The sequence below is a fragment of the Ciconia boyciana genome, chromosome 10 (assembly GCF_034638445.1).
Source record: "Ciconia boyciana chromosome 10, ASM3463844v1, whole genome shotgun sequence".
NCBI lineage: Eukaryota > Metazoa > Chordata > Aves > Ciconiiformes > Ciconiidae > Ciconia > Ciconia boyciana.
The window spans coordinates 3058886-3071531 of record NC_132943.1 but is presented as its reverse complement, the minus strand read 5'-3'; the positions used below and the strand labels follow the sequence as shown (position 1 = coordinate 3071531).

The 12646-nt window shown below is 40.9% G+C and overlaps 1 protein-coding gene across 2 annotated transcripts in view; it reads left to right on the top strand.

Annotated features, from left to right (window-relative positions):
- Positions 1 to 12646, top strand: part of KIF5C (kinesin family member 5C) — an 89518-nt gene that overhangs the window by 68591 nt on the left and 8281 nt on the right. For both annotated transcript variants that reach the window (XM_072874784.1, XM_072874785.1), the window contains exons 18-25: positions 363 to 439; positions 2437 to 2546; positions 3390 to 3491; positions 4115 to 4175; positions 6376 to 6447; positions 7258 to 7362; positions 9875 to 10091; positions 11106 to 11219. In XM_072874784.1, coding sequence (XP_072730885.1) covers positions 363 to 439; positions 2437 to 2546; positions 3390 to 3491; positions 4115 to 4175; positions 6376 to 6447; positions 7258 to 7362; positions 9875 to 10091; positions 11106 to 11212 — 851 coding nt within the window. In that variant the 3' untranslated portion in view covers positions 11213 to 11219. The remainder of the gene's footprint in view (positions 1 to 362; positions 440 to 2436; positions 2547 to 3389; positions 3492 to 4114; positions 4176 to 6375; positions 6448 to 7257; positions 7363 to 9874; positions 10092 to 11105; positions 11220 to 12646) is intronic.

Genomic DNA, 12646 nt, shown 5'->3' with positions numbered 1-12646 from the left:
TTCCTACCCCACTTGTAAGAAATGACCTGGTTCTGGAGGCCACCATTTCTCAGCAGAAAGTGAAAGGGGACAAGGAGGATTGTGATACGTAGGGTCATAAGGAGACAAGGGTAGGTTGGAAAAGTGCTGGGTGGGCTGAAAACAATGGGGGCTGTTAGTAAAGGAAAAGAGGGTTGGGCAGTATGGTCACATCTCCGGCACTGCAAACCGTAGCTGTTTCTGCCCCTCCAGAGCTCTCTCCCCTGATCCCACTGCCCCCTGCAAAAAGATGAACTGGTTTTGGGTTTTTTTTAAATGGCTGGATGTAGCGCGTCCAGCTGGAACTCTGCGGTTAATTCTCAACTGTCTCCAACTTTAAACAGAAAAAATGCACGAAGTCAGTTTCAAGGATAAGGAGAAGGAGCACCTGACCCGGCTTCAGGATGCAGAGGAGATGAAGGTAGTATGGCGTGCGGCAATTTTAGAGGGCATTTCTCAGTGAGATCGTTTGTTAAGCTGATAATTAGGGTGTAATTTTGTCTTCCTGTACACAGTGTGTGCTTTTAGAAAACACTTTCAGCCTCTGTCAGAATTGCCAGCTTCTGTTAGAAAACCCGACCTCATGTAACTGAGTGACCTTTGCAATTTGAAATTAGAGAACTTGCTAGTATTGAGGCTGTGGTACAGATTATGGAAAAAAGTAAGTTGTAGCCTGAATATCTGAGGTGAGCACGTCTTCTGAGACCAGTTTGTAAGCTGAGCCAATGTCAAAGAGTAGAGAGGTTCAGTGGGCTGTGTTTGTTGAATCAGGCATGCCTGGGTGTCCTGGTTTCAGCTGGGATAGAGTTCATTTTCTTCCTAGTCTCTGGGGTAGTGCTGTGTGTTGGATTTAGCGTGAGGATAATGTGATACCACACTGATGTTTAGCTGTTGCTGAGCAGCGCTGACACTGGTCAAGGACTTCTCAGCTTCCCCTGCTCTGCCGGGCGCACGAGGAGCTGGGAGGGGGCACAGCCGGGACAGCTGCCCCCCACTGCCCAAAGGGCTATTCCATACCATACGGTGTCACGCTCAGTATAGAAACTGGGGGAGTTGGCCGGGGGCAGCGATCGCTGCTCGGGGACGGGCTGGGCATCGGTCAGCGGGTGGTGAGGGGTTGCATCACTTATTTTTTTTTCCCCTGGGTTATATTTCCTCTCTCTCTCTTTTGTTATTTTCCTTTTCCTTACAAATTAACAATATTTTATTTTATTTTATTTTATTTTATTTTACTCCAATTATTAAACTGTTCTTATCTCAACCCATGAGTTTTCTTACTTTTGCTCTTCCGATTCTCTCCCCCATCGCACGAGGGGGGAGGGTGAGTGAGCGGCTGGGTGGGGCTTGGTTGTCAGCTGGGGTTAAACCACGACACCGGGCTCCTCAAATCACACAAACGGAGAACTGAAATATAAGAGCCACTATATTGTGTCCATAGTTGAGAACAGTTTTGTTATGTATGATTGAAAAATGATATTGATTCACCTCTATGTTTCTCTAATTTTTTGCCAGTGGAACTCTGCTGAAAGTCAATTTGCTAAGTACTGAATCAGGCTACTGGGTTTAATATAATTTAGGTACTAAAATTTTATAAAAAAAGAGGCCACACCACTTTCCTAAATCATTTGGCAAGAATTCTGACTATCTCCTAGAAATAATAATGAAATATAAACCTGTTTTCTGGTATTTTCTTCTTCCTTTGGAATGCAAAGAAGGAATGTTAGGCAATAATGTGCGAGTTGTGTTTCTGATGGAGTTGCAAATGGTGTAAAAAGAAAAATATAATTTTACAAGGATAGTGATAGAGGTTGGTCAGCTTCAGAACTTTTACCTCCATTGTAAAAAGTTAAAATTATTAAAACAGTTGTACGGTTATTCCTTACAGTTGGAAGAAAAAAGCAAATCTTTTGTTAGCCATCTAAAGAGATGCATTGAGTTTTTCTCACTACTTGAGATATATCTAATCCTCGAATTTCAATAACAGGGCTGTGGATAAACAATTCTCAGAGGGGGAGGGTGTTTTGGGTTTTACTTCTGTCACAGGAATAGCTGTACGCTTTTTTGGGGGGGGTGTGAATAAACAGGCGAAATAATAGAGGACTGGTAAGAGCAGTGTCATTCTTGGCACTTGGTATGCTAAGACCCTGGCTTCACATGCAGTAGTTTTTGCAAGAAAATGAGTAGAAATTGATGTACGTCTGTTGCTAAAAACTGCCTGAATGAAACGCTTACTTGAGTAGATGCACAGTTTTGCAATCATAGAAAGATCTTCCAGGCAGATCCTGAATTAGCCTGATTTGAGAAGCTTCACTCAAACCCAGAAAGATAGGTCGATTTAGCTGACGCGTAAGAAGGAAGCTTAGCTGGGTGTTACTTGATTTCTCTTTCACGTATGGCTCTGGTTTGTGCACTCTGCAGAAGGCACTGGAGCAGCAGATGGAGAGTCACAGGGAAGCCCACCAGAAGCAGCTGTCCAGGCTGAGGGATGAAATTGAAGAGAAGCAGAAAATAATTGATGAAATCAGAGAGTATGTTCACTCGCTCCATCACTTTCTCTGTTCCTGTCCTGTTCTGTTACGCTGTAGGGATGTTTTGGGGTTGGTTTTGTTAGTTTTAAGTGATGTCTATATATTTTGGTGTCTTGTAGAAAGTAGTGTCCTTCCATGCAACAGCCAACCCTCTAATTATTTTGCACGGTGGATTATAGTGCCTAGTTCTTTATTGTGGAGCTGTAACAAGTCCATAAAATTATAGCGAGGAAAAAGAAAGAATAATGTTACACCTGCAGGTCAGTAGGTAAGAGAAGCTTGGAGAAGAACGGATTTTAAAAGATAAAGGCTTTGAGGGCCTCTTATAGCAGCTAGTCCTGCCACAGACTTTCTGAGAGTCTGGGTGACGCGCATGTGTCCCATTTTCACACCCTTAATATTTCTTCCTGAGGCAGCAATGTAACTCTGTTGGTCAGATACTCCAGCACTTGAAAAAGGGAGTTCTTTGCTCCTGTACTCTTCTTTTTGTCAGTGTTCATAAAATGTAGGCAATCCTGATGTAGCGTTCATTCTTTCGTCATATTTATTTTGTGGCCAAAGACTAATAATAGGGAAATGAGAAACATGAGGAAGCAGGACACAAAAATTGCATGAACAGTTTGTGTCCTTTAAGATACAGGAAGCCAGCCACTGAATTTAATTCTCCAATATTTTTCAATATTGTTCTTCAGATTCTTTATGCTTAATTTCTTTCAGAATTTTTCAGTAGAGAGTTACAGCTTTACTTTCTCTGTCTAACCCCATTTTGTTTATGGAGATTTACCCGCCCTTGTTTATGGGGTTCAGGACTGAGCTGTACTGACTTTTTCTTTTGCATCCCAGTATGAATCAGAAGCTGCAACTGGAACAAGAGAAACTGAGTGCTGATTATGATAAATTAAAAATTGAGGACCAGGAAAGAGAAATGAAACTGGAAAAGCTCATGTAAGTCAACAGTTTTCTCATCTGGTGTCCTTGAATATAGTGTCTTTTAGCGTGTCCACAGGAAATGTCCTAGTGAGAAGCATTTGTGTTGAAATATTCACGCTGAAAATATTATTTCAGTAACAAAGCCAACATGCAGTACTAATAAATGGTTACCAATTAGTCCGTATTTTTATATCATAGAGTTTTTAACGGTGGATTTGATACTTGCCAAAAAAGATCTTTTGAGAGCTCTGATTTTATGAAATATCATAGCAAGTGTTAAACCTCTCATTCCTTAATGCACAGCAAAAACAAACAAGAAAGAAGTTGAGGGGTTTGGGTGGGTGTTTTGGTTTTTTTTGTTTTTGTTTTTTAAGTAATAAATCGGATGTCTGAGTAGAAGCCTTTCCTGGAAATGAGAGAGAGAAATTCCATGTGTGGACACAAAAAATGGAGATGATGGCTCAGCCATTCCATGTGAGAAAGCTGCATATTTGGGACAGTCGAAAGCATAATTACAGATGCAAAGAGGTGTACAATTTGCTCACATCTGCAGATGTTCTACTCAAACCGAATGTTGATTGATTGTCTTATATGACTTCAACATTTTTGATTCGTGTTTAATGTTGTGATCTTTCTAGACTGCTCAATGACAAAAGGGAACAAGCAAGAGAAGATCTTAAGGGGCTGGAGGAAACAGTGGTATGTCTAATTACACTTTATTGAGCTTTTTTCCCCTCAGTCTTCATCACTGATGTATTACCAAAACACTTGTATCTGCGCCCAAGAAAATGACCCATTTATATCATAATAGGCTACATTTGTGCATTTCACCAAATCATGAAATTTAATTTTAAAATTTAATGCTATTATTGTTGCTTCCTGTGAATAAGCTATCACTGTTAAGTCTAGTGGTACTCTGTTTCACCGTTCTTGTTCCTTAAATCACCTGAAGTAACCAGTGTACTGAACAGCGTAGCTACAGGTAGGTGATACCTACCTGCCTCTAACTTGACCAGTGTAACAGCTTACAAAGAAATATGATATTGTGCGTGCAACGTTAAAAATCCAATCTGTGATGGATGGCTTCAGGCTTGAAGCTGTTGCTGCACAGTTTTGTTGGAAGCTACATTTTTATCTGTCTGTAAAATATGCAAGCTTTCTCAAAGATCTCAGAAGTTGGTCAAAACCATAGCTGTTTTAGGAGCATCATATAGTGATTTTTGCTAGTGTTAACATGGTTATTAACTCAAAGCCAGGATTTTCTCCTCTGTGTGATGCTTTAAAAATTAAGCTTATAGTGGCCTCAGGATCAGTTGGAGTTCATTACCGAAGCCGAACTATTCGGGTCCTTTCAGCTTTGTCTCCTGATGGCTCCCCAGACATAAGCCTTGTTAAAATAAACTCAGGCTAGGGACAGATTTAACCAGCCTTTCTGATATGAACTGTACTCGTCAGATACTTACAGAGCTTGCATGTAGACTTGATTGGCCCTGTACGCCGAATGAGTAAGGCAGCTGGAAATCAGAGTTAGGCAGTATGATGCCATCAGCTTGCAGAAACCCAGATGGTATTTTTTTAATTTTTGAATAAACATCTTTGAACTATCTTACATTAAAATTGTATTCACTTTGTTAGAGTTTAAATAATTACTGCAGCAGGAATTAAAAATCAAGCATAGTAAATTACAGGAAAACATGAGCCATCGAAGGCCAAACAGTGGCCCATTCCTGCCCATTGGTATGGGGACGCACCAGGCTCCGTGGGCGTTGCGTGTTGTTTGGATGATTACTTTGAGAAGGAAGGGATGAAGAACAGTTTTGGTGGGCCCACGACTGCTGCTTTTCTTTGACTCGTTCTCCTTCCCAGTGCTGGGCTGGTGAGGCAGCAAAAGAAGGGGTCCCGTGGGAGGGCGTTGTGGGGTGGGGCACACCCCGAATGGGAGCTCTCGGGGAGGTGTCTGCTCTGCAGCCGTGTTTGACTTAGCGTGGCACACGGTGCCTCTTCTGGGTACCACATCACTCATACATAAATCAGCTGCGCTTGTAACGTATGGTTTCTAGTAGTCCATGAAGGAAGCTTCATCCTTTTTGGTTTCTAGTCAGTTTTGCCTTTTTCTTTTGAGAGATAAAGGCAAAAAATTAAAGTTCAAAAGCTTGTAGTCGTGGCAGAGCTTATTGAGCGATTCATTTAAATTCCAGTACGCGGGTGGATAAGCAGAACATGGCAAAGCTAAGGTTGCTCTGCCCAACTTTGGAAAGACAGTTCTCTTCAGTATGGCTTTGGTGCAGTATGGGGTTGGGGTGAGCTGCCTGTCCACATAGTTTCCTTTCCTGCAAAGGGATTAGTGCTTCCATCCTGGGAGTAGGTGCAGGGTTGCCACTTCTTGTGTCACACCTCCAGTCTGGAGTAAGGTGATTATTTTGCTGAGCCTGAGACATTGATGCATATAAAAAAAGCTGGGAAAGCCTGGATTTTTGCCAAAACTTAAAAAGCACTTAAACATCTTAAGCGCCCGTGAGTAAGCATTCGGAGCGGGCCAATGCGTTTGCTAGAGTGTGAATCCAGAGCTCTTTCATGTCACTAGATGTGTGTAACCGTGGCCAGTTTGTGAGACTTCAGCTTTCTGCTGCTGTTTCTCCACGCCCTAAGACAGAGTCAACGTATTTTCAGAAGTAACTTTGGTGTGGTGAACACCTTGGGAGGTGCAAGAGCTCTTCAGTGGGGAACAGCATGGGCACTGCCTTTCTGTGAGCTGCGTATGCCCACAGGCAGGTACCTCTCTATAAGTAAATCACAATGAAGTCATGATCTACTCAAATCCAAAGAGAATTTTCACCCCAGAGTATCTACTATGTCTTACTGGTTTCTGGTTTTTTTATTATTATTGTTTTGATTCCAGGCAAGAGAACTTCAGACTCTTCACAACCTACGCAAACTGTTTGTGCAAGATCTCACCACCCGCGTTAAAAAAGTAAGACTATACTCTTTTAAACCAAAGTCTTATCTTTTTTGCAGTATTCTTGCGATTTGCTGGAAGCCTTTAGTGCATGTTGTTACAAAATGGGTTATTGTCTTTTTCAATAACAGTGAGTAATAAGATTAAAACTGTTCTGATGTTTATTAGCTTTTATTTGGTCCTAATTTGTTAAGGACAAGTCTTGGTGGTTGAGTGAAATGAACCACTCCAATTCAGTTGAGTTACAAAATTCTCAAAGATGGTATCAGTGGGTACCAGAAATTAGTCAATATAACTTGCAGTAACTTATGCTACACTGAATGCTGCGGCCCTTTCTTTCTATGGGCTTGTGACTAGCCAGCCCTTTCCTGGCAAAATTATTATTTGGCAGAAATTAATGTATTTTTAATTGTTGAAGAAGAGTCAGAAGCTGCATAAATAGTCAAAGGCTTCGCAACACTTTTCAGTCCTTTAGAGTAGTTTTGGGGAAGAGTTTTTACACTTTTTTTTTTTTTTAAGGCTGAAAACCCATATTACATAAACATGTTTCCTAGGAGTGGAAAAAAGAGGGAAAAGGGGTTTTCCCCATTAAAATCTATGATTTTCCTATTCAGGATCCTTCCATAATTGTTCAGTAAGAACAGTTTGGTTTTTGTGTAGCAGGGAACGTGGCTCTTAAATATCAAATGAACAGGTGAAATAAATTCTCTTTAATTTGGGGCTCTGGAAGACTTGTCTGCCTTTGGGAAGCTTACATTCACAAAAGACCTGAGCTTCCTCTTGAGTTTCTGCCTGGCTTTGCTGAATGCTGAACTCTCTGTGCAGAGCGTTGAACTTGACAGCGACGACGGAGGTGGAAGTGCTGCGCAGAAGCAGAAAATTTCCTTTCTTGAGAACAACCTGGAACAGCTTACAAAGGTTCACAAACAGGTAGGGGCTCCGCTTCCTGCTGGTGCCTACTTACTGTTAAATCAAAATCTTTTGTGTCTTTTTCATTGATTAATAGTAATTGCTTCTTGAAACTCAGCTATGAGAAAAACTTTACATTTATCACTGTTCTGTAGTATTAAAAATTACCTTTTTAAAAAAAATATATACTTTTTTACATTTAAAAAGATAATATTTGAAGGTAACACGTAGGTACTCTCTGAGGAAACGGTACCTATAGTTCTCAACTGAAATTCTTGGCATTAGTTGGTATTAGAGCTGCTCTTCCCACTACCCATAATTCTTACAAATATGTTAAATAAGCAATTCTTTTTTTCTGTGAAAATCAACTCTAGCAGTTTTGGCAAGACTAATTATCACTGTATTGGTGTAATGCATAAAAACCAGAATAAAGTGTTTGTTACTACCTTGTGTGCGATTGCTGGTTTCTAGCTGGATTGTGTATCCCCAGTTTTGAGTCCTGGTCTAAGCTGCTTAGAGGCACCCTTCGAGGTGACTTAACTGGAGTCAACCAGCAGAGTATGAAAGCAAAGAAACAGAGGTTTTCTCTGCAGCTTAAGGGCTGGTACCTCCCTGGGATGCTGAGGTTGGTCATTTCTGGGCATGTCCATCTCTGTCTCCTCCCTCTTTCATGGAGTTCCCGTTTCCTTTGCAATTCCGCTGTTCGGAGAGACGAGGGCTACGGAGATCTCGCCCTGCACCATAGGTACCCACCGTGCAAACGGGAGGTGGAGGGGATGTGTGGTAGGCAAGTGTTTTGCGTATACGTCAAGGAAAGAGCCTTACCCTCTGCTTACTGGAAGTGTGCATGTGTCAGTGGTGCGCGTATATATCTAGGCAGCACCTCGTCAGATAAAACTGGATCACCTCTGCCAATAAGCGTGCTTCCACCCGCTTGTCAGACGTCAGTATTTCTGAACTGTGTCCCGCTGTTCAGGTGCAGAGCACAAAATAGGAAAGATGCTTTTGATTTCATTTTTGAATAGTGACATAACATTCTCCAGTGCAGTTTTCTGAATCTGTTATTAGTGAGACACAGCGCGCTCTGAGATTTGCTTTATTTATTCCTGTGGAAGTGCCAAAAAAGCAAGCAGTGCTGGACCGTGACAAGTGTCCGCTAAGGTTCAGTATTTTGAGATTCCCAGAGAACAGATGGTTTAAAGACCTAGTTTCTAAATGTGGAAATCGGGACATGTTAGGAGTGTTTTTCTTTTTACTGTTTTGCCTTTTTTGCACTCGGTTCACGCATCTCCTGGGTTTTCAGATACGGATTTTTATAGCTCTCATTAGCGTATATTTACTGAAAACCAACTAGGAGTCCATGTCTCATAAGAAACTTAGAGGGAAAAATGACATTGGACTTGACCTGAATGTGATATCATCCTGCTCTTATTTCATATCAGAACTATTTCATAGAACAAGGGTTCAGCACTTGCAGAAAAAGCACGTTGTGACAATTTTTTTTAGCTTTGTTTGTGTTTTTCTTCTGGCACTAAGCCTGGACTAGCAAGTGTAAAACATTTTGATTGTCAAACAACATGTGAATGTTAGTACGTGCTGTTGCTTTACTGTATTATTAACGTGGTAGTTAAACCACTTTCTTCCCTTCACTCCAGAAAGGGGAGAGTCACTCCTTTGGAACAATTTTCTAGTAGTAGTATAATCTACTTCTAGACTTCTAGTAGTGGTATAATCTGTTCAGTAGAAATTGTACTGGATTTTCAAACTGTTTGCATCAGTTTTTTATTTATGAAAAAATCAATTCTCTATCTTGGCTATGGTTGCATGTGAAATTAGATGTTATTCTGATAATTGCTAGACCTTGCTCAGGTTCATATTTAATTGAGGAAGTGCATGAATTCAGAGTTGCATATAATCATCACATTTATAGCTACTGGCCTTAAGTGATTTCTTTGTGATGTTTGAAGCATTGAAGTTTCCAATTTTCCTATATGCTTGAGTAGGGAATGAGAAGGTAAGCATGCCATAACCAGTGGAGAGGATGAATTTTTGATGATACCCAGTGTTGTCTGTAAAGCCATATTTAAGCACTGCCATTTTGAAATAATTAGATGATCAAGTATTTGTGCAATGCCAGACATTTCTGCGTTCTGAAGAAGTGCAGGATTTCTGCCAGAGTTGCTCCTAAAGTCTGGAAAAGTGGATATCGTAGTAGCAGGGTTTGTCCTGGAGCCCTCACCCTCCAGGATCAGATCTGTGCAGTTTTGTTGAATGGAATAAACTCACTTGTTCTTTGATCTTTCTGGAAAATTTAAATTAATATCATACCTCAGCTAGACTAATGAACTGCATGATTAAAAATCAATCTCTCTTTGACATAAGCTTTTTACAGTCATTTCTGGAAGAAACCTGTTTCTTTCATTCCTAGTATGCAAGGTGTGACGAGGAATCAGTGGTATTTTCTGTCTCTCCTTGTAAGAGGACCTTTCCCATAGTTTCTCATAGGATATTTCTGAAACTTCTTTCCTTGCAGTTGGTACGTGATAATGCAGATCTTCGTTGTGAGCTTCCTAAGCTGGAAAAACGACTTAGAGCTACGGCAGAGAGAGTTAAGGCCCTGGAGAGTGCACTGAAGGAGGCCAAGGAGAACGCCATGCGAGACCGCAAACGGTACCAGCAGGAGGTAGATCGCATTAAGGAGGCCGTGAGAGCCAAAAACATGGCACGGAGAGCACACTCTGCTCAAATTGGTAAGGACATGGAGCTAAAGGGTTAGTGGTTGCTCACATACTTCATGGTTGGTCTGTTTGCTCATGTTTAAATAGAGAGAGCTTTGAAAGCAGCAGTCCAGGACAAACCACAGGGTCTGCTTCTCCTCTGCTGCATAGGAATCTTCAAAGGCTTCACTTTTTAATAGAGTCTGCCCCACCTAAAGTTTAAAGTGCCTCTGCTATTTAACTCAGTAAATAAATGGCATAATGGGTCTTGTGTGCCCTTCTAGTGACCCGAAAACTTGTCTCTTTAAATTAGTCTCTCACTTTCTTCCTCCTCCCCCACATACTCTCCTTCTGCTTTCATTCTTTCCTTGCCTTTCTGGACCTTGTCCCTTCCTCTCTTTTGGTGTAATTACTCATCCTTGTGATTTAATTTGGACTGTTTAGAGTCAAAAATCTTCCTATATAATTTGGATGCTTGATATACCTTTGTGGTGCTATCTGAATGCGTGCATACAATCAACTGGTGTTTAAGATGGGGCAATTTTTGAAATGATTTGTTGGAATCGCTAAAGTAGAAGGATAATGTTTTGGATGGTGACGCTAATACTGGTGTCTTAAAACCTGAGAAAGCATTAGGCAGCACACAGTATTTCCTGCTGTATGCTACGTCTTGTAGAAAGCCATTGACAGCTTTGTCTCAGCATCTTCTGGAATGATACAAATAGTCAAACTGGACGTAGAAAGTACAGCACTGACCACCGAGTGGGTCCTGACTTCCCTCTGTTGTATAGACAGTCCATAATCTTTGCAGAGGTGAGGGGCGTGCATGGGATGGTTAAATGGCTCTGTCCCAAGCAGAAAATGGATGTATTTGTTGTTGGCCGAGGTAAGAGAATGCTGTGTTCCGCAGAGCTAGATTACAGACTACTCTGCCAAGCACAGCTCCTTGTTTGGAAACAATGGGGTTTGTACTAGAGGAGAAGGTGAGGTAGAAAACCTTGTGTGAAAGCTAAATGTCTTGTTTCGTTTCCTACTTTTACTCTGCAGCCAAGCCCATCCGCCCTGGTCATTACCCAGCGTCTTCTCCAACGGCTGTCCATGCCATCCGAGGGGGAGGGATGTCAAACTCCAGCTACTATCACAACACCAAATAGACGAGAAGTAAGACCAAAGTAACTTACTCATCCGTTCTTTCACTGATCACCCAGTTTTTCTTATATTTCAGTCTCGCTTTTAGAAGACCCACAGTATTTTTTTTTGTAGTTTTAGTAGGAGTCATTTGCTGATAAAACTGTGAAAATTAGTAATTTAAGTGAGGAGTGCCTTGTTAGAATGCTTTGCAAGCTGCTGATAAGAGTTTTTATTTTAATGACTTATCACTTAAAACTTTTTTAATAAACTAAAATGCTCTGGTATATCTGTACTGAAATTCACACATAGAGGTGTGAAACTCATGTAGTAAAAATAGAGTTGCAGAGATTCCTTCTGCCAATATAATTTTCTGCTTTCTGTAACATGAAATGTTTCTGTGCTGTGATATTCCAGCCTGGGACAGGGGTAGAGCAGCTGTAAGTGGCAGCAGCAGAGAGCTCTCCAAATTTGAGTGTCACAATTTGCCAAACTTTACTTTTGTTTCTTTTGCTTTGCACTCTTATTCAGCTCTCTTCAGAAAAAAAAAAAGTAAATATTTTACTTTAATTGCAAGGGCTTGAGGGTTTCTCCTAAGCAAAAATCTCATCCTGGAAAGACGAGCAGCATATTCACATGAGACTGCTTCATGTACCCTACCCTCCCATTTATTTCTTTAAATGCTCATTATTTCTGAGATATTTTACATCTCCTATTATTTTAGATTATAACTTTATGTTACAGGCATACTAAGAGTTGGATGGTAGTGAGTGGCTGTGAAAAGCAGCCAGTGGACTGCTAAGTTGTCCCTCCAAGTTTGGCTTTTTTCCCCTCCTCGAGGATTAATTCTGTCTTATGACTCTCTTCTGATAGTATGTGGTTTCCTTTAGGCACTCAGCGTTCTTGGGTGTTTTTTTCTTTTTTTTTTTTTTTTTTGAGAATGTTTCATGTCATGCATGCATGCAAACCATCCATCATGTCGCACTCAAGCTGTTATTGTGTTGTGCAGATTGTTTCTGTTCATTGTGTTTTCCATGAGCCCTGTAGCTGCAAGCAACATATTTTCGCTGTGGATGAATTAGGGCAAGTCTTTGCTGAGTGTTTTTTGTGCATTAGTCCATTCTGAACTGAAATTGGCTTCTCCATCTCGCTTGAGAGATAGCCTCTGTCTATCTACTTCATTGCTTTCCCACCTCTGTGAAAGAGCAAAGGGAAAAGAGTGTGATACAGAGGCATGTAAAATATTTCCAAACATATATCATAACAGCTGCTCTGTGGGAAAAAAAGCTGCTACCTGTCTAAACTGGGTGGGCCTTTAATATACCATCTGCTGTGAAATTAAGTGTCAGACTCAAACAGGCCACACATTAGGTACAGGCACATGTCAAGTGAACAAGTGTAGATTAATAAAAGTTATTAACAAAATAAATACACTTAAAACTAGATGGCTGTATAACAAG